Source organism: Lithobates pipiens, unplaced genomic scaffold (genome assembly GCF_037356315.1).
Source record: "Lithobates pipiens isolate NorthernLeopardFrog02 unplaced genomic scaffold, aLitPip1_a1.2 Scaffold_19, whole genome shotgun sequence".
Classification (NCBI taxonomy): domain Eukaryota; kingdom Metazoa; phylum Chordata; class Amphibia; order Anura; family Ranidae; genus Lithobates; species Lithobates pipiens.
This window is the reverse complement of record NW_027507764.1, coordinates 218360640-218383324: the sequence shown is the minus strand read 5'-3', so window position 1 is coordinate 218383324 and position 22685 is coordinate 218360640. Positions and strand designations below refer to the sequence as shown.

The window sequence follows — 22685 nt, the reverse complement described above, 5'->3', positions numbered from 1 at the left end:
CCTTTCTTCCCACGCACCGCCTCTATCTTGGCAACAAACTAATTGAGGACCGCCGTAAGGGTGTCCATAGGCACCGCACAGTCCGCAGGTGACCCGGTTGCAATTGCCTGGATTTCGGGGGAAGAAACACCAGTTTCTGAAGCCATGCTGACCCTACCCCGTCTGCCACCCAGGACAGTGACAGTCCCACCTTCCTGCTGCCGCTGGTTGAGGGGCTCTAACCTGCTGGACTTACCACCCTGGGCCGCTCCGCGCTGAATTACCGCAATGCCTGATGATTCCCAGCACTCCCAGATGCAGAGATAGCTGAAAACTGTGTCGGTGGCCGGCCGGTCGCACGATCGGTGGGCGATCAAACACACATGTTCAGAACACAGGATAACCTTCCCAGCGCCCTGTGATGACCAAACAGGAAGCAGAGGGCACAGGGGCAGCATCTAGAGCACAAAAACTTGGTCCGACTACCAGAAAATGGCCGCCGGTGTTCTCAATAGGGAATCACCAGGAAAATGTCCGACTGAAGCCAGACTGACCCTTGCCCATACTTAAAATGGCCGCAGAACAGCGATATGAGCGACTAAAGAGAACATGTGGCAGGCACAGCGCTACAGGCATCCAGCGGCACTAAGCTTCAGGACCCAGGCACCCAGCACAGCTAAAGCCCCCAGGTGAGAGCCCAGACACACACACCGCCCAGCACATGTACAGCCCAGCCCCCCCCCCGTGAGGGGGGGGAAGGAGGGAGTTAGGGACAGAATAGAGAATAGAGGGGGTGAGGGGGGGCCCCCGAATTGACCTCCCAGGGAATTCCGAGCTGCTCCACCCTGCCAAGCAGGGAGAGCTGTACTTACCAGTCCTGAAGCTGGGAGACATTCCACGGTAGTCAGCTCCTGATCAGTACAGGGAAGACTACTGGCCTCGGAATACTGTGACGCAGACATCAGTAGCCCAGTCATATGTATGCCCCGGAGCATAAAGCTTACCGACCACCTCTGGAGCGGAGGTATTTTTCGTGGCCTGCCGAGCCTTAGCTGCGACCTGCACGCGCTCGATGGCCGGACTGGGGAGACTACAAGGATAAGTGAACCAGCCTGTCACCCCAGCCGGCTGTTGATAGATCACAGGATCATTCATCTTGCGCAAAAAGCCAAGCTTCTGCATCAAAAAAAAAAAAAAAAAAAAAAAAAAAAAAAAAACACGGACCTATGGGCCCGCAGGGTTCCTAGGTCTTATCTCCTCACTAGGCAAGAAAAAAAACGGAGCCCTGCTAGAGCAGGCTGTGGGGTTTTAGCCTAGGGACCGCCCCCCTGGGCGGAACTAAAAGTTCTGAAGTGTTGTATTACAACTTGCTTAGTTATCTCCAGTGATAGAGCTGACAACCCATTTTGTTACAGAGAGGAGCTGTGTCGGTCAGTGAATAAGAGAAATTAGTCCTATTCTGGACCTAAAATTCCTCAACAAATACCTTCAAGCTTTGACCTGGAATGTGCATGCTCCTGTATAGCCAAGCATTGAGTTCCGTAGATTTCCAAAACAGCCTGGGTAATGGGTACATTTTTACTTACCACTGGGAAGTGATACCAGGTGCCAGTCATTGAGGCAGGGGAGGTGTTCCAGTCCCTCAGTCCATGAAACAACGGTGGAAGCCAAGCTCCCCAACAACACACTGTAGCTCAGGCTTAGTGTTGGCTCTGCTACACTGGACCCCCTCACCCAGTGTACAGGCAAGACAATGCCATGGCCTACATCGACCAAGGGGGTCACCAGGAATCATGCAGAAAGCCAGACATTACTCTGTAGAAGGGCCAGAATGTGAGGTACAATCAGGACTTGGCCTTCAGCACTCTGAAAGGGCAGGTTTCAGCCATCTCCATTCTTTTTCAAAAGGATATGGCCTCGTTCTCGTAGGACCTCAGCTTGGTTCTTTCTAGCCTGCAGAAACCACTGTTTGCAGGAGAGGTCATCTAAGGGGATAGCCCTGATTCAAAGTGGTTTTCTTGTAGGATATCACATCTGTAGACATGTCTCTGACCTGGCACCCCTCTTGTAAGGAGTAATTTAACATTCTTAACAAAAGACAAAAGTAATCTTATGCCCCAGACCATCTTTTCTTACCAACATGGTATCAGTCTTCCACCTCAATGAAGACAGCCCTTCCATCTTTGTGACCTGCCCAGTCAACCTCAAAGATTCTATCAATAGACAAGACTCCCTATCTGCATTATGCTCAGGACCTCTGCTCAATGCATATGACAAATGATTGCTAGCAATTGCACTCTAAAAAAAAAAAAAAAAAAAAAAAGGTGAAAAACTCCTGTGCTTGCCCACCAACCTAGTAGAGTGGGTTTGGTACGTTTCCTAGGCATTCGTGACATCCAATCTTCTGCAGATGCAGCTTTCGGTCACAAGGTTCTTGCAGCAGTACTCTGAAGTTGGGTTGGTTGACCCTGTTGGCAGTCTGCCTGGTTGTTTTCCCACCCATTTTTTGCTTGAGGACATCCCAGGGTCTATGAACAATCTGCCTGTACCCTGTTCTATACATTTAGGAAGTTTTCACTTGTACGTTCCACATCTTGGAGTACAATACAGGACGCTGTTCCTATTTTTAGCCAGATATTAGAAGACAAAATAAGAAAAGTTAATTGGTCCAGTTTACATAAACTTTTAACCCTTTTACTGCCACCATATGCCATGGTTTTTTTGGGGGAGGGGGGTACACACACCACCCCCCAGTGGCTTCAGTCGCAGAAAAAGTAACCTGACAAGCCGACTGTCAGGCGATCGAAGCAGCTGCCAGATGGCATGCCCCTTCCCTCTACCTGCAGCATCCACCATGCTGAGCCCAGCAAACATGGGAGGGAGATCTGCAAAATGTCTGTTCAATGTTCTCCCCTTCCTGTTACTGACCCCAAAGTGACATGTAAAACATTGCTTCCCCAGCTGTACTGTAGTCTGCACTACATTTTTTTTTCCATTGGAGAGGTGAAACATCAGGGCTCTTTTAGACCCCCCGATATCTCATTAAAGAGAACCTGTCACCAAAAAAATGCATCACATAGGGGACATTGTCTAAGAGGCATTTTAGAAAATGTTCAGGGACTCCTTGTCTACTTTATTCTGTTCTGCAATGTTATACCCTGTACCAAAAGGATACCAGTGCTGACACTTATGCTGGAATACGCCATCCCTTATCCTGTCCAGTTGTTAAGGCTAAAAAGGGTCACACAGGAGCTTTCAATATTTGCATGCACATCAGATAACGCGATCTTCTGCATAGATAAATACTCTGATCGTTAACTTACTGGGAGTTTTAGAATGGTGATCATTTTCAATACAACCATTGCTGCTATGAAAAGCTGTCATCTGACCACTGGGCTATAATGCCAAGTCACAAATTTAACATTAGATGAAGAATCAATATCTGACAACATTCATTTTGGAAAACCTACTGCACATTTCGTAATAAAATATGTCAATAATTGATTCAAACAGCTACAACTGGAGTGGAAAATATCTTTATTATAAACAGCTTCAGAACTGCAATTGGCTTTTCCTGCATCAAAAAAATACATCAGTAGAAACACATCTCATTTCTGCGGTAATAAAGAGTATACAGCTTTTATAATGGCCTGCTTATAACTTACAAACTTTAATAGAACTATACAAAAAAAGTTCTGATTTAAAATTACTGTACAAAAAAGGCACAACAGAAAAACACATAAAAATCTGAACATTATAGATCTCAAAGCAGTGAGATGAATGAAATATTGGTGTTGTAACTAACTGCATTAAAGTGACTCTGCAGGCCAGCCTTTTTTTTGTTTTGTTTTTTAAATATCAAAAGAAAAAGCATTAAAGGATATTCAAGATCTTTAAAACAAAAATGTAATATATTGCAGTTTTCCAGTTCTTTGCCTGAGGAAACAAATACAGCTACCACATCAAAAGTAGATATGCTGCAAGTACACAACATGTCTGTTCCTCCGACCAGACTTTGGGGGTTATTTACAAAAGGCAAATCTACTTTGCACTGAAAGTGCACTTGGAAGTAAAGTCGTTATAGATCCGAGGGGGACATGCAAGGACAATAAAAAACGGCATTTTAGCTTGCACGATTGGATGATAAAATCAGCAGAGCGTCCACTCATTTCGGATCTACCCCTTAGAGTGACTGCGCTTCCAAGTGCACTTTCAGTGCAAAGTGGATTTGCGTTTCGTAAATAACCCCCATAGTGTCCTTGAATTGTCCTGTAACACTTAACTTTACAAATAATGTTATTTATTTTAATTTCTTTATTACAGGTACTTCTATAGCGCTGTCAATTTATGCAGCGCTTTACATATAAATTACACATTCACATCAGTCCCTGCCCTCAAGGAGCTTACACTTTAAGGTCCCTAGCTTACGTTCATACATACACATACCAGGGCTAAATTTACCCATGAGTCAATAACCTACCGGCAGGTTTTTGGAGTTTGAGAGGAAACTGGAGTACCTTGAGGAAACCCACTCCAGTACAGGAAAAACATGCAAACTCCAGGTAGGGCCATGGTTGGGATTTGCGCCGATTACCCTACCGCTGCCAGGCAAAACGTGCTGCCCAATGTTATTAGCTTTTTGTGACATATCCTCAATGTTATAGACTTACTTTGTCCCAGGGTAACAATGCTGCTCCTCCATAGGTACAGCATGGTGAGTGTGGACAGAAATGTGTTACTGGCAGCATCACCATGAAGATAAGGACATGAGACACACAGAAAAATAAATACAGATATAGAAGGCTACATCTAAGAACGGCTAATTTGCAATATATTACAGCTTTGTTTTTGCATTCGTGGGTACCAAGCATCCAACATTTCAAAATGTTCTGATGCTGAAGAGCCTACAGTAAGATTATCAGTTATAGGCAGCAAGGTTCAGAGGTAGGACAGGTCAGGATTATTGCTTTTTTTTTTTATAGCAGAGTCACTTTAAACATAAGCATTTCCAGATTCAGATTTGGCGTGAAGTTGAAAAGCAGCCAAACATTTGGCTGGAGCTCCTATGAGTTAGAGAGGGAAAAAAAAAAATGCGGTAAAGCAGAACTCCAGGCAAATAGGGTTAAAAAACACACCACACACACATTTAGTCTAGTTAAGGAAAACGTATGCATTTTTAAAATACTGATAATATATACCATAATAAAATTTCCAGAACACTTGGCTCACTATCATGAAGGATGAGTAGGAATGCCAGCATAAGGAAATTGGGCTTTACTGCACTGTGCACTGCTATTATGCCAACATGTTTCAGGCACTGTGGGCTGAGGGTGGGAGTGTCATGAGGACCTAATGTGGTGATGTAAAGTGCCCAGTGCACTCTTCAGGTGACACTGGAAGGAGCAGATCTATAGGCCCCGATATTGATGCCACCCCCCTGGCTACTTAGGCATGGCAGGCTGTGTGAAGAATACAGACTTTCAAATATCTTGGCAGATAAAACATCACATATGTGCATTTCAGCTCCCTATTTAGATGTTTTACTGGAGTTCTGCTTCAAATAACTGGTTAATCTATAGATGAATATTGGCACACTGCAACCTGTGCACATGAATGACTGAATTGTTAAACCAAGTCTGTTTTAGATGGGGTTTTAATAGAAGACACTTTAAGACATTGATATTCACAAAGGAAGGACAGGACATGAAAACAATGGAAGGAAAAAAGGCACATAGCTTATGGTAGCATTGTGGGATCCAATATGGTACATAGGCAACTGTTTCAGCAGAAAAAAGGAACAAATTCTGGAATGTTTCTCAAGTACAAACCTTATGGTTTGGGGCAAATGTATAAAATACAAAAGAAAAATACTAAAAATTAAATGGTCAGTAGCCATCGTCTAGTATCCAAGAAAGCCCGTTTGAGATATGATTGTGCCATCATATGATGGAATGTACTACAAAAAGCACAAGTGCTGCCACTGCCAAACTAGCAGAAAAAGGGAATAGTCATTTATTTTCACAGGGACACCATTGTAGTACATGGTTAAGTTGGCTGGCTTTTCTACACATTGGAGACTCAGGAGAAGACTTATTGCGTAGTCATTTGTTCCATCATCCAGGTCAGGGAATGGCAAGAACTCGATCTATGCAAGGGCTTTCCTTAGGAATAATGCATAGCAAGATCTGGGGGTCAGCATAACGACTGTGCAGGGTGAAATGTTGTGTTGTAACCTACAGCAACTCAATGAACAGTTTAGTGCCCAATAATAAAATTGTGGTCAATTAAAAGCCTCTAGTGTGGTAAAATAAAACACTAAAGCAGCAACTCGCTAATATGGTCAGACTGTTCATTTCAAATACAGCCAAATGGTTTATGGGGAACCTATTCTTACAGTTTGTCTCATTAAAAGAATGCCATAGAGGGCAAAAGCGATTCATCAGATGGGCGCAGCCATTCCCCCTACTCGCCACTGCACAGACTCAGTGCATCTTTAAATTAGCTTGCACTTTCGACCACAGAGTGTCATCACTGACCTGATAGTGTCCAGTACCTAGCATGCAGTTGACAAGTCGCACCATGGCTACTTTCTCTCTTGATTCCCTTTGTGACTTTCCTTTACCCCAATTTGCTGCTGAAGTGAAAAGCATTTCCAGACTGCAACTGTTCTGCAACTAATACTTTCACACAAACCTTTGATGCCTGAATGTACATGACAGCGCAGAAAAAGATCAGCATCTCATATAAAGGAATTGCTGGCCTTCAAGTTAAGTGCAGTACAAATGCTTACTGGCTTCCCTGATGTAAAGAGCATGACCATTAAAATGTCTGTGCACTTTTACTAGTCATTTTATTGCCCCAGGTCTCCTTTCAGCACTAATAAAACAGAATAATCCTATCTCACAACCCCCCCCACCAAAAGGACTAGACAGTACAATTCAGGCTGCATCACCAGCTTTCCCCCCCCCCCCCCAACCCCAATGTAGTCCCTGTTCTCCAAACTGTGCAGCAGTACACTGCATGTACCTAGGATGCAATAGTGACCACACACATACACAGCAAAGGGCAATTTCTTTCAATGGGCAGTTCACAGCTCAAAGATTGGCGACTGAAGGGGAAAAAAAAAAAAAAAAAGGGAGCCACAACTTATAATGCTTGGGCTCACAGGCAGTGTCAAGCAGGATTAGGTTTTATGGGGGGGGGGGGGGGGGGGCAGGTTAGGGGCAGACAAGTTGACTATTAAAAGACTCTCATAAGACAAGCTGGGCCCAGCATGAGAAAATTCAGTTGACAAGAGAATCCCATATCCCTTTACAATCTCGATTTAGCACTCCCTTCACTAGGCAGTAAATGAAAGGCAAAGCCCTGAAACTGGTCAGAAACAGAACACCTGTGTAGAGCCTTGCAGTAAACCGTGTAGGGTTACATCACTGGTATCAATGGATGTGCAATGTGATGTTCCAGGCCATACACAGTTCTGGGGGTGGGAAATGAGGATCAGATGCAGCAGCATTTCCATTACCAATGACCTAGGGCCTGCAATACCTATTTGACACGCGATCAGCATTGGGCTACAAGATCATTGTAGTCGTGCACAGGTTTTAATTACCCCCGCAAGAATCTTTATTCCCAGGAAGTCTGCAGGCATAGTACAGACAACATATTCCAATAATGGTTTTAATTTACTTGGAAATCTTTGCATGAGATTTTTAGCTCATATGTTGTGTGAACACCATCTGTCCAATGCCGCAGATTATACAAAGCAGAATTACGTGCCGCTTACAGGGAACTCAATGACTAGCAACATGAAGTGCTTCCTCCAGTAATGACATGCACAATAAGCTATAGTACAGATTGACTGATGCCTAGAGTCTTATCACTAGCTTAACGAAAAACAGTACAGTAACTGAACAAAACATTGTTAATATCCCTACTCAAACAAAATAAGTCATCCAAAATAGTGCAAATTGAATTGATTCGAACCAACAGATCCAAGCATTTATCTGTGTAACACGCCATGTTAGCTTGTGTCCCTAGTCACTGCAGTTCTTAACCCTACCGGTAGACCGCACACCAAAAACGGTCAGTGGAAACCCACTATGTTGTGAATAACTGCAGCCTAAGTGTTCCATGTTATTCCGGAGTTACTGTGATACTCGGGATAAAAGAGATTCAAAGTTTCACTGTTAGAAGAGATGCATGTATTGTTCTTATGGGATTAAGTGGTTACAACACATTTTGGCACGTGTTCATTTTGGCAATGAATGTGCAAAGATTACACTGAAATGTTATTGTGTTTAGTGAGTTGGTAAAAGATTTAACAAAAAACATTCTGCAAGAAAGATTTTGCAGCATCTGAATTGGAAGTTTCCCAGCCCTTTCTGCCCTAGCTGCTGTGGTGGTGTCTGGGCACGGTGCCATCACCTTTCTTCCACCGTTTCATTTTGCTACAGCAACACGGTTCTAGAGATTTATATATTTTCTTAGCTTTCCACACAGATGGAATAATCTGTAGACTAAAACTGGCGCCCAGTCACCACTATTTGGGCGTACAGCCAATTCACCCCTACCAAGGCTGGCCATACATTATTATTATATTTTCTGGTACAATGTTCCTTTAGATTTACCAAAACCATATAATACGAGGTCAAACCTAAACACTTTTAATTTGTCCTTTGCACTACATAGTTGAAGATAAATCTAAAGGAAATTGAATAAGAGAATTGTATAACGTATGGCCAGCTTTAATTACTATTTCTGTATGATATTTATAGCTCGTTCTCATTAAATCTCTTCTGCTGAACAATATAAAACGTACAATCTGATGCACATCAATTTACATATGGCCTTTGTTTTTTGTTTTAAAGTACCATTAATTTATGTATTCAATGCAAATTAACTGATCAGCTACTTTAAGACCTTTTTTTTTACAAGCTTCATGTTCCAGGCACATGCCGCCCAAAGCATTTACATTTTACATTACTTTTTTTTATTAAAATATATTTATTCCAAACAAGGTTGGCTGTAGAAAAAAAAAAAAAAAAAAAAAAAAAAAAAAAAAAAAGGAAAAAAGTCTTTTCCAGTATTGCAACACTGACCGCATCTTAGAAAGGACCGCAGGAGACAATATATCATGCTGCCATTTCAAGAAATCCACAACCGTATGGGTAATATGGTGGTGTTTAGGCACAAACCAGAAAAAAACAAAATAAATAAAAAAAAAATATAATCAAAATAGACAGATCTTGCTTAATCTGAGATTTACCACAGCACTGCTGAATTGGATTCATCTTGCCATGGTAAAGAGAAGTCAGCAGGCTGACGTTAACTTCTGGTCAATCAAGAAGCTCAATGACTAAGAAAGAAAAAAAACTTCCAAGGTCTAGAAGTCGTACAGTTCCAAAATGCCAGAGCTTAGTAGATAAAATCTCCAGGAATCTCTTGCAACACTGGCTCTTCAAACTTAAATCGCTTTGTAATGGCTTTAGATTCAGATTGTTTTTCCATTTCAGTCTGTCTGCACTGTCCCAACGTGTAAGAAGCCATTAATATCAACTCCTCCGTTACAGTCTGTTCTTCTGAGTCTACCTGACCTAGACTGGTAATCAGGGAACTTTCTGCTTTCAGCTCATCCTCCTCCTCCAATTGTACTTCCTGGCTGTTGTCCTGTACGGAATTCATAGCACTAGCATAAGGATCCGGGAGATCGCCTTCTGCTAGCCAAGGATGCTGGAGACAGTCCTCAGCGCTTGCTCGACCTCTGCCAAACAAAGAGAAAGGATACATTTACAACACTATCCTAACTCACAAAGAATGTCAGTAGATTGTGGCCATTGTAAACACTATATGATGGGTGTGAAATATCCATCTATCAGATACCATATAAACCAGGAAATTAACACAAAGTGGAGTAGTAGTATTTTATTAATGCAGTTTCACGGAACCTGAGGAAGTAGGGTTCTGCACTCAGACGTGTTGTGCATCTGTCAACAGTGCCCACCCAACTTAAACAGTAGAAGGACATATCTCACATTGAAGGAATGTCTTTAACCACTTCCCGACTGGCTGAGAGGTGATCAAATGCCACCAAAATAAAGCTGTGTGTGTGTGGTCAATTTTGTTTGGGTACCACGTCACACAATTGTTTGTTAAAGTGGCGCAGTGCCGTATCGCAAAAAAAGGCCTGGTCAGGAAGGGGGCAAATCCTTCCAGAGCTAAAGTGGTTGAAGTGGGTGTAAACTCCATTCATAATTCTGGCCTAGGCATATATATCTGTAGTGTTTACTTATCTCTCTCCAAAGCCTCAAGTCCTGTGTCTTTCTGCTGCTCCATTTCTCCATTAGGATAACTTCTTACAAGCTCTGACACGAAGCAGCTGAACATTTGTGTTGGGAAGGGTGCATAGAGCTAGATTAGCAGAGCGCTGATCTAGTCACAGCACAGATCTGCATGTTTCTTTGTTCCTCTGCTTAAGTAAGGGGGGGGGGGGGAGGGGTGCTGCCACCTTTCCTCCAACCAGCTTTCACAGCGTAACAATGAATGCCCAGATTCCACACCCAGTGGTGGAACAGCAAGAAAAATTTATAACACAATGTCCACTTCTAAACAGTGTAGAAAGCAGAAGATATACAAATAAAAAAAAACAAAAAAAAAAACTTATGTTGGAAGATTTGTTTCATCCCTGTGTATCATATGAAGCTGTTCATGTCACTGGGTATAGGAGAGGGTGTACATCTACTTTAAAAAAGTGGGAGGGCACTTTTAAAGTCCCATTTATTTAGCCGATGAGGATGTTGTTGTGAGTTTGTGCGATCCCACAGAATACACATACTTAAAGCAGAGCTCCACCCAATTCCTTGTCCAACAGACATGACATATGCATGAGATGTAGGAACCAACACCCAGACAAGCTAGTCTGAAAGATGCACTGTAAGCAATTCTTCAAGGGAGATACAGATGCACAGACACAGGAAGAAGCAGATAAACTGAGGAAATAGATGTGTACAGGAAGATGAATAGAAGGACTTACTCTGGCTCTTTCACTAAAAGTGCTTTGATAAAATCAATAGCCAGTTCCGATATCCCTTCGAAGTCCCCGTCTGTGTAACTGACATTCAGCTGGGAAATGTTTAAGAAAGTGTGCTGCTTGTCGTCCCCCAGGAAAGGCGAGGTGCCTGTGAGCATGACATAAGCCAGTACCCCAATGCTCCTAAAATAAAAAAACATGCATGTTTTCTTTAGATCTTTATCACAACAGGTCTTGTACAAGATAGCATTCCACACATACATATTATTTGTACTTACCACATATCAGTAGCTGTGCGGATTGGTTCATAACTCAGGATCTCAGGTGCTAAAAAATAAATGGGATATCCTTTATTTGTGTAAAAAAACAGCACAAACAACTTAAGTATGTCACACAAAAGGACTAGAGGGTGATTTATAATCATGGTAGCAGTAGTTCCCTATAGCAGCCTTCTAGAGCAGTACATGCCAGGTCCATAGACAGCACTCTTCAGTGAGCAGGATTTATTCACAGCAGTACAATGCAAAGTCCATAGACAGCACTCCTCGGTAAGCAGACAGCAGGGTTCATGCAGGTCCATAGACAGCATCCCTTGGTGAGCTGCCAGCAGAATATATGCACAGCGGCTTCCAGACTGCACTATACTGACCTCCTGAACTGCTTCTCGGCATGAACCCTAAACCTGCTTTATAAACCCCTATTTACATAACCTCTGCTGCAAAGACCACATTTCTAAAAAGTTTATATTTTTTGCAACACTTTAGATCAGCTGTACTCAAATGTGTAAGATACTTACCAACATATTCTGGGGTCCCCATAATTTCTCTCAGTTCCTCGTTGTTATTCACAACCCTGGACAAGCCAAAATCCACTATTTTTATGTCTCCTAGTGGACGGTCACTGGTCAATAGAACATTTTGTGGCTGTAATAAAAAAAAAAAAAAAAAAAAAAAAAGCAACTTAATTATTTTGGCAAACTTTACAAAAACGCTGCACCAACTGCTACAGTGATTTTAAGCTTCTCCAGTGACCCCCTGTTCGCACATTTGGTGTCTTTTACAAAAGAGCGCCCATACCACCTTTGTGTAACCATACATCCATCCAATGTTTGGAAATTTAAAAAAAAAAAAAAAAAAAAATAACTCAATACATTCCCTCCCTCCCCCCTTTAAGAAAAGCACATCTCCAGGTACCAAATTTGCATCCACATTTATATTTTACAAACTTAATTTATAAACTTTAAATTGATTTTAATTCAATCTTACAATAAATATTTGTTGCACTAGAACCCCAAAACTAAAAAGTTTGATGCCAATATTTCAGGTGAACGTTTACTACATACTACCTATAAGCTTAAAGGGGAGCTCCAGTCTCCCTACAAAAATTAAAAGTCTGACTAAGGATCCAGCACCATCCTTACCCGAGCAGATTCTTTAAATCTGTTTCAGGTCCAGGCACCTTAATGAAGAGAAACTGGCAGTGAAGCCTTGCGGCTTCCCACCATGCTCGTTAATGGTCCCTCAGTCTTTTGGGACCTGAAGGCTGTGGGGAAAAGAGGGCGAATGTCCGTTCGGATCACTGGGGCAATTGCACCAGAAGTGGTAGCAGGTACCTGCCGAACACAACCCGAAAGAGAGCCAAATGTTAAGGGGGGATTCAAACAAGCACAACTTCCACTTTTAGGGGAAGTTCTGCTATAAGTTGTAAAATACTAGAAGTTGTAAAATACGGCAGGCTTTAATCAATGTGGTGTGAGCAGTGCTCATGTCCATAATGCCATGTGCAACGTGTTTTTTTAGTGTAAAGCACTTCTCTGAATTGGACCTTACTGTTCAGGAAGAAGAATGTAGTGCTCTACAGATAACCTCCTTGCTCAAAATCTCTTCTCCATATGATGTTCTGAACTGATCCAAGATTAAATCTGCAAACTGGACATTGTAGCTGCACCCTAGCAATTATAGCACTGTCAAAACTTGAACTGCTGACTCAGCCATAATTAACAGCTTCCAGGCTCCTGAAATGTATGTATACATGACTAAGCATTTTGATGAGATCGAAGAGTTTAAAAATGGTACCAAAATAATAATCATGGTCTTTCAATTCACCTAGTTTTGTATGTCTATGGTTTAGAGACGGATCTGACAATTACCCAAACTGGATTTTTTTGGGGCAGAGACGAGCCAGATAATAGAAGTACAATGCAGATGCACATTAAAAAGGGTGACAAAGGAGGAAGCCATCAGATTTACTAAGTGCTCCAAAAAAAAAAAAAAAAAAAAAAAAATATGGATTTGACCATAACAATTTGGATAACACCATAGTACATACTCTTCTTCTCAGGCCTTGTTTTCTAGATCTACCCTAAATAAATCCCTCACAAAAACACAAGAAATGATGATGCTGCATCATGGAGATTTTTATCCAACTCGTGATTATATAATAACACATTAGGTATCAAACTGGAAACACCATAAAACCACAAAAAAAAAAAATTCATGTTCATGTTCCGGAGTAAAAAATGATCGTGTAAAAGGATACTACAAAAACTAAAAGTAAGGACCAGGTAAGAATAGGACTTCTGTTCATTAGCCAGAACTGTCAGCAGGTAAATGTTCCTCGAGTAGCAAACAGTTCAGCACAAAGTATTAATCCAATTAATGCTGATTCTTCACAGCTGCAGGTTAAACAATCGGAAAGGGATTTGTCTGATCAGCAGTTGCCTGTCTCACTAGAACAAGCTCTGCAGCCACTGGATCAGTTATAGAAGCGCTCTTCCCCTCTTCAGGGTTGAAATTATTTTTTATTAGAACACCAAATAAGATATAGAAGAGACAACAAATGAGTGGGACAATCCACCGAGTGGCTATCGCCTATAGTTGAGCTTGTGTCGTTAAACATTGAGGGTACAGAAGACAGATAAATGACACTTCCCCTCTTTTAAAGGCTGTCCACAAAAAAAATAAAAATCAATAAAAAGGTGTGCATGCATTTTTATGCAAAGGAGCCAGAGCAATCGCAATCAGTGGATCGCCAGGCTCCTGCAGACTCTCCCAGCCCCATGTACTTTGAGGTTTGGGATTTCAGTCGTAGAGCTGGAGGAAGGGGCTCTACAAAATGTGGAAATCATCACGCTTGTGTTTCACTGACAACTACAAGTCTGTCTGTCACAGTGACAGATGGGACCTGTAACTAGTACATTCAAATGATCCCTAAATAAAGTCATGGCAATGGTGTAAACGAAGCCCCACACAGTCAGACTGATTTCAATACAGAAGCTTTGGAGGGGGAAGAACCCCTGCACACTACCCCGGTGGGAGGTTCCCATATGCACCATGTTACACCCTAAATATGGGTGTTAAAGGCCTTTTTGTACCATGTGCATGTTACTTACACAGGCAGTTTCTGGTACGAATTGTCTAATCTGTCATAACTACTCTAGTGGCCCTCCTTTTGACAAGGCTAGTTGCACGATTGTGATCTGTTGGTTTCAACTTTCAGTGACGGCATGAAACAGGTATGCAGATCGCAGGTTCTGACTTCTAGTGCTGCATATTTGTTCCAGATCAGGGACTCAAATGTATATGCTAAAGGATCAGCATGACAAAAAGGCAATAAAAAGATACTGCATCTTTTTTTTTCCTTCAAAGGCCAAGTTTACCCTTTCAGTCAGAATTCCACTTTTTATAATAGAAGCCTTTTTTTAGAGTCTTTTCTGCCCAAGCCGTACCAATGTGCTCATCTCTCACCTTACCCTTAGTCCTTGGCAGCTTTGAATCTGCACCTCTATGTTAAAAATGTTTAAATAATGCATTCTCAGTCCATCACTTCCTGTAGCATCATGCGACAAGTCAGGACACATGAGTGCTCCCTTACATTAGGTGACATCAGAGTGCTCCTTCAAATCAGATGACCCCCAAATCACACCAGGTGTGCCCATCAGCATGCCACCTTACATCAGGTGTCCCTTCAGAGCACTCCTTTACATCAGGCATTCCCTGTCAGAGCGCCCCTTAACATAATGTGCTCATCAGCATGCCCCCTCTGGCATAAAATGTGCGCATCAGCATGGCCCTCGTTTTAAGATTCCCTCTGATGGGCACATACGTTAAGGGGCGCTGTGATGGGCACATTTTGTTGTGCCTATTAGTGTGAACCTTTACATAAAATAGGGGGAATGGGGATATTTTATGTTAAGGTTCTCACTGATGGGCACCTTTTGTTGTGCCCATCAGAGCACCCCTAATATGTTCCCATCAGTGTGCCACCACTAGCATAATGTGCTAATCAGCATTCCCCTGAAGAGAAAAATGTGCCCATCATTGTGCCCCTGTATACATTACATCCCTCATACCTTAAGGGCAGACGGGGAGCGGAAGCCAGCAGAGGTAGCAAGTGGCAGGGGCTAAGAGCTGCGCCAGGGGTCTTGCTGAAAGTGGCGTGGCACGTATCATACCCCACGGCCGGCAAGGTGTGAGAGCTGGGAGCCAATAGAAGACGAGCAGCAGGGGGCGGGCATGCATGTGATGCCTTACCTCAGCAGGAGCCATGAGATAGACAGCAGCAGGAGGTGGGGCGCACATGCAATGTCATTGGCTGCAGGGATGCCTGCGGTCCCTGCAACCAATGGTGGCGGAGCGGAGGCACTTTACACTGGAGGCCTGATGGTCCGAACAGAAGCATCGCTCGGTCCGCATTCGGGCCGCCATTTGACGACAGCTGGGCTATAACATTAAGGCCTCTTTCACACTGGCAATGACAAACACATTTATATGCATTTTAGAATGACCTATAAATGTCCAATTTAAAATCCACACTGGGTTTAGGTGTATTCAGTTTACCTGTATAGGAAAAGGAAGGCACTTAATTAACAATGAAGGGTTATTTATAGTAATAAACATGCATCTTTTTTGACATCAAGAATGTTCCATCGAGACTATTTGAGAGCTGCTATCACCTAACACAAGGCCATTATTGTAGTTAAAGCCTCAGATGTTTTTGTCCTTCAGCTAGACATAAATGGTTTCCCCATGGCTCTACACATGTAACATTAGCTGAAATGTCAGACGGACCATTGACAGAGGACACCGGAATACTCATAATAGATCCTATTGAGTTGTGCGTACCTTCAGGTCAAGATGCACCACATTGTGCCTGTGCAAAAATGAAACTCCCTTTAAAATCTGCCTCATGAGCCGCTGGACATCCTTCTCTTTGAAGGCCTCTTCTCTTTCCGCTACACACTGGTTGAAGATTTCACCCCCAGCAGCACTATGGAAAAGAAAAAAAAAACAAACAGTTATAAAACTTTGATGTATACTTTGGCTGTCAACATATAAAATCCATAAAACAGGCATAGCATATTAAACCACTAGCAGAGTTTCTCAACCGGGGGTTCTGCCGCAATCTACCTATGCATCACAAGCAGGTGACTGGTAGGTCGTGTCCCCACATAACGGGCAGTCATCTCCTCCTATTGTAGAGTAGCACAGGAAGTAACGTACATCATTGTCCTACACAGATCCCAGCCAGTCTCCCCTTCTGTCCATCTCAGGCACTTGTAAGGGACAATATATGAGATGGATGGATGAAAGGAGCACAGGCGGGGGATCAGCACACCAGATACGGTACAACAGCTTCCCTGCACTACTCTGCATGTGTAAACCACTGCTGCACTGCGTTCTACAGGGCCCAGTATTTGCCCTTCTGTACAGTTTCCTTCCGTCTCCCCCTCCCCCCCATATGTACTGTTACTGTACTCTGGCGTGCCCCCCTGTACACTGCTTATTGACCCATCTGGGCAAAATAAGCAAGCACAAGTTTCACATTGAGGTAAGTAAATATTCTATTTTTCAATGCCATTTCTAAAAATAAATATCTACAGCTCGCTGATCACATCAATGTTCCATGAGCTGTAGATATGGAAATTTAAGGGATTCCCTAAGATCTCAAACTCTTTGGCAAGGATTCCTCCAAGGCAAAAACAGGCTGAGAAACCCTGCATTATCAGGTTTGTTATAGCTACATCAAACTGCTAAAATTTACACAGATACCTGAAACATTTTCTGAACCATGTGGATCTCTACTACTCAAATATACATGTACAAAATATTTACACTGTGTAAGGCAGGGGTCTCCAAACTTTTCAAACTTTGTCCTTCAGACTTTAGGAGGGCTGGATTGTGGTCGGCAGGAGCAGAAAATGTAACGGGCTCAGCATCAGTGAGAATAAATATAGCCTCAGGGTTTGTGGTCAATAGGAGGAGGAGTATTCCCCCTATTAGGAGGAGGAATAGTATTCCATCATTGGTATCGGTGGAAGATATAGTGCCCCATTATTAGTATCAGTGGGAGGAATTGTGCCCCAAGGGCCAGATAAAGGCTAGCAGAGGGCCAGATCTGGCCCTCGGGCCATAGTTTGGAGACCCCTGGTGTAAGGGATACTCTGTTCCGCCAACCCATTTATCCACAGATTACCAGATTTCACAGACTCCATCCTAAATACCACTGAAAAAATAAAAAGGTTCATGTTAGACTGAGTTTTCTTCAATTTGTCGCTTACCATCCTCAAAATGTATCCAAGTTAGGAATTACTAGAACATGGATATATGGCGAGCCAAAAAAACATTTCTGATAAGGATCCTATTTATGAAGAGGAAAAGAAAAAAAGCTGCGATTTGCACTTCGATTTCTCAGAGACAGCTTCTACAAACATGGAATGGAGCCTCTGCAATAATACAATGGAGGAGGCCTACAGCAATGTCAAACAATGACTACAGCTTGTATAACTGGTTACATCATCTTTTGGCTGATTTAACGAAAGGACGAAATGAAGAGCCAGAGCTTGCGAAGATGAACATACACGCTTCCCGAATTACAATGGAATTACCATACCATTTGTGGAAGGCACAAAGTTGCACATTCATTACAGGAAAAAAAAAAAAAAAATGTAATGTATATAATTAATTATTTTTTTTTTTTTTAAATCAAACACCTTAAAAAAGGCGAAGTTCACCTTCACAGAATAAAAAAAAATATATATTATACACACACCACATCTAATGATTAAGCTGCACACTTTATTACTGCAGTGAAAATTTTTTTTTTTTTTTTTTATGGATGTACATTTTGTATGAGCTTACAGCTGGCTTTGGGGCCAGGTAAAAAAGTGGCAAGGTAAACGCTAGCTTACAAACAACCATTTGAGAAACCAGCAAACCAAAGCATGCTGCATGTGGTGAAAAGGACATTATAGTTCTATGACCATATAGAAGAACATCATAAACACTCTACAGAACTTGGCCTACACACCCGTAGTCATACAGTGCCACAACTAATAGCTTTCAGCCTTTACAGAATATTTAGCATTTACTAGCCACTTGGAAACGGTCATTGATCAGCCAATCAAATTACCACAAAAGCCAACAGATTTACAAGAGCGCCATCAAAGTTGGTTAGTGAAACCAATCTTGAGGAGGACCTATTCTACATACATTCACAACGCTTTTTTTGCATAGTTTTCATATGGCACTCTGGAGTCATGTAATGCAAACACTGACAAGTGTGCAGGAAGGAAGAAATGGATGTATTGTATCCAGGTGAACAATAGGGCAAGGTGTATCTCAAACAAAAGAATCTCAATTAGGCCGGTTACCCAACAGCTGCACAAAAAGCTGTCCAAACAACCTGAAAGATCATCTATTTCTAGCTAGGCGAAACCTACAAAATCACTTATTTATCAGAAAAGGGACTTAAATAGTGACCAACATAGCAATGTTTTTACATAGTCAGTGACCATGAAAAGTCAAGATTCCGACTTAGAAGCAGGTTACTGCTGACTTCAATTGTGAAGATTGTGCAGGTGCCTCTACACAATGTAAACACAAATATTCAGGGAACAGAAAAACAAAATTTGAATGTTTAAAGCTGGCCATAAAAATGGGTACACTTACAAAGAGAAAAACATTCCTAGAAAAAAAAGGATTCTAAGAAAGTTTGTTTTATCCCAAAACCATAGGTCTGTACTTTCCAGTAAGCCTCCATTGTTTATTGAAAGGTGACGGGCAGCACTAGTGGTGGAAAGCACAGACCTATGGTATTGCACTGGAAAAACATTTGTTTGGACACCTTCACCTAGGAACCTTTTTATGGTCACAGTTCTGTGTTTATCTGCACGTAATTTGTTACTACAGCATTTATATTGGAATATTTTTTGGATGGTCTCTGCGCTTGCACATATATGGACAATTTTTTCATAAATGGTTTTTATATTTGATTATGTGCACTAATGTTATTGTAAATTATTATATATGTTTTTATACTGGTTATACACTTAGATTGATCTTTTTATCCAGCACTGCACTCCCATTTCTATTTAGTGGTGGAAAATGATGGCCAGACAAAATATTAACACTTTGCTACAATGTGAAAATGTCTAAATTGGGCCCAAAGTGTCATTTATTCAGTGTTGTCACATGAAAAAAAAAATGATAATAAATTTACAAAAATGTGAGGGGTGTACTCACTTGTGAGATACTGTATATTTTAACTATACATACACACACTTTCAGAAGAGGGATGCATCCAAAACTACTGACAAAAGGAGATTTTGAAGACATCACTTTGCTTTCATGGGCCCCTTGTCCATTCACATGCCTTTATCATGTAAACAAGGGCAGATTAACCACGGGATTCCTTCACTGTAGGGCAGCCAAAGCCTGCATACCTGCAGAGCCATCTATTTGCCAAAATGCATGAAACCACACGGCAACAATCTGGATCTAGGACAACCATTAAAAAGGTAACTTTGTACACAGCACAAGTCAGAAAAGGTTTCCCGGAGTTCTGCTTTAAGCCTGCTCTCCCTGCATAAACCACAACACAGGCTTCAATGCCATAGAATGGATGGCAAACAACCAGCTTGGCCTGATATTCTGCATTGATTAGATTACACATCACCACTGTACGGTGAACGAAGTCATTAAAGTTCTACAAGACGCCAGCTCCTGATGGGCTTTAAGAGGATCACCGCTAACAAAATAAGTGTGTGTGCGCGCGAGTGCGAGACCTCAAACAGGTGCAACAATTCTTAGACAAGCTGCAAGCTGTCAGGATTACCCGATTTCTCCTTAGAAGCATATGCCTTTTCAGGAGACATCGGGACAGTGAACCCACGAGCCAGAATGACAGCATTCATCTGAAGGATTCTTACACTAGTATTTTACTTTGTATTATGCCCTCTAATAGAGGAAAATCTAGTATGACCTTGTTAGTATACTTGCTTTGTTTAGTATCCATATTCCGACCCTACCGTTTCATGCATATTGTACATAAACAGTCTAGAGCTTTTGTAATTGCAAAAAAATCAGCTAAGGATAGATAGAAAGTCCAAGCTGTCTGTCACATGGAGCAGACTGCCCCTTTACTAAATACCTTTGACTGAAGAGGAGCTTAGCCCGGCAGCAGAGACAACACGTGCTGCTAGTGATGACTTCAATTCATCCACACAAACTGACAGAAGAAGAAAAAAAAAAAAAAAAAAAACACACACACACACACACACACACACACACACACACACACACACACACAGAATTCGACTACTACAGAACTACAACCTAAAACCAACTTTTCCGCAATTTATAGCAAAATGGTTCATCTCTCCCAACTTTAACCCATTTAAAAAAGGAGCTACAATCTCCTACTGCAAAATGCAATAAAAACTTCTAGGTGATCCTTAAAGCCCCAAAAGTGGAACTTCCGCTTTAAGTACTCCTCTCCCCCTTACATGCCACAATTGGCATGTCTTTTTTTTTTGGGGGGGGGTGTACCTACTTTAGGAGGGACTTCCTGTGCCACTTCCTCGTTCTGTCTTCAGACTCCTCCTCTCCCCTTAGGTAATCTTCTGGGACATAGCAGAGGTCCCAAAAGATTGCCTGTCCACTCGGAGAGCACAGCGCGACTCGCACAGTGTGCACCCGGTTGTGAAGCCACAAGCTGTCACAGCCAGGTGCCCACAGTTCCAATGACGGCATCGCAGAGGAGGAGGAGATGAGCGAGGCTTAAGGTGCCCACATCACTGGACCGTGGGACAGGTGAGCAGCTGTTTATTAAAAGTCAGCAGCTATACTTTTTGTACCTGCAGAGTTTTAATAAACTGAAAAAAGCCTGGAACTCCGCTTTAAAATGCCAAATGTCTGGGTTAGTTGCCCCTGATGAAATGCTGGTGGCCATCTTAGGTGTGGGCATCTGAAGGCAGCTCCAGCGAGTTCAGGGATCCAGTTTAGCTGGTTTATCCAGCATGCACCTCCCAATCTTGCACATGCGCACTAGTGACAGCGCCTGGCACACAGATTGCTATAGCAATGGCAGCGAAATACCACAAGATGACACTACTGGGCTTCCCGAAGACTCCTGGGATAGATTACTTAGATATCCTAGGAGTCCAAGTGAATCATCCAATGATGTCAGTCTAGGCGGCTTGGACAGGAAGTGCCGCCAAATTGCATCACAAGAAGAAAAAAAAAAAAAAAAAAAAGTATAAATCAAGAGAGAATATCCATTTAGCACTGTGCTGAACAGTATAGAAAATACACCGAAATACAGCGTAAGGCATAGTCTGTGTACACCTCACTTTGGATCACAGGAAGTACAGTTAGTTCTGCACTCCTGTGACCTGTTTTCAGCCAGTTTAGACTGAGGAAAGAGCCAGACTTTATAGTCAAGATCTACCTACATGCCATGATCAGCAGCTGGCTCAGCTTTTCAGCTGCACTGGGAGATTGAGCCAGCCACTCCCTCCACAGCCCAGCACTTCAGTGGACACTGGAAGAGAGAGCAGGGGAAAACTGAATGATCAGATGTTTGATCACTCAGTTCTCACTGCAGAGGCGGCAGGGGACAGATGCAGCATGGGATAAATGCTATATCCATCTAGGTGAGCATAAAGGTTTTTATTTTTTATTAAAACTCCATACTTCTTTTAATAGTAGTAATATGGGTGTATATTACACCATCATGGCTGACATTTCTACCACCTCATTGGGATGTGGCATTTTACCTCAATTGACATTTGCTCTGCTTTGAATATTGAGCATGTGCAGCGGCCAAACAGGTTTTTCAAGCAGAACTAAACCCTTTTACAGCCAAGGAAGCTGCCATCTTAAAGTGGTTGTAAACCCTTACAACACACTTTGACCTACAGGTAAGCCTAGATTAAGGCTTACCTGTAGGTCCAAGAAACATCTCCTAAACCTACACGGTTTAGGAGATATTTGCCGAAAGACAGGCACCGCTGTCTACGGCGCATGCGCACTGAGCGCAGCATCTTCAACGACGGAGATGCCGCGCTTGTCGGCTCCTGTGCGCATGCGCGGGAGTGACGTCATCGCCGAATGACAGTGGCGGAGCTGCGGGACCCCAACCGAGAAGATGGATGCGCCGGACTACAGGGGACAGCGGTGACTTCGCTGGCTCCTGTGTCAGGTAAGTGACACATCATGGGCTACTATGCGATGCATAGTAGTCCATTATGCTTTGCCTTTGCAGGGAATGAAAGAGGAAGTAAACTCATCAGGGTTTACTTCCTCTAAGCCTCATGTACCTGCTGCTGGTAAACGGTAATTTAGGAGCAGTTGGGAGTTTCTCAAATGCTCCTGAACTCTCCTCTGTTTACTTATCAGTA

General features: G+C 42.5%; 1 protein-coding gene across 1 annotated transcript in view; it reads right to left on the bottom strand.

The window, feature by feature from the left end:
• Window positions 1-6950: 6950 nt before the first annotated feature.
• Window positions 6951-22685, bottom strand: part of STK17A (serine/threonine kinase 17a) — a 47333-nt gene continuing 31598 nt past the window's right edge. Inside the window, exons 4-8 of the mRNA XM_077491694.1 lie at window positions 16129-16273; window positions 11802-11928; window positions 11284-11332; window positions 11009-11188; window positions 6951-9739 (exon numbers count right to left, since the gene is read on the bottom strand). Of these exons, the coding sequence (XP_077347820.1) occupies window positions 9394-9739; window positions 11009-11188; window positions 11284-11332; window positions 11802-11928; window positions 16129-16273 (847 nt within the window). The 3' untranslated portion in view covers window positions 6951-9393. The remainder of the gene's footprint in view (window positions 9740-11008; window positions 11189-11283; window positions 11333-11801; window positions 11929-16128; window positions 16274-22685) is intronic.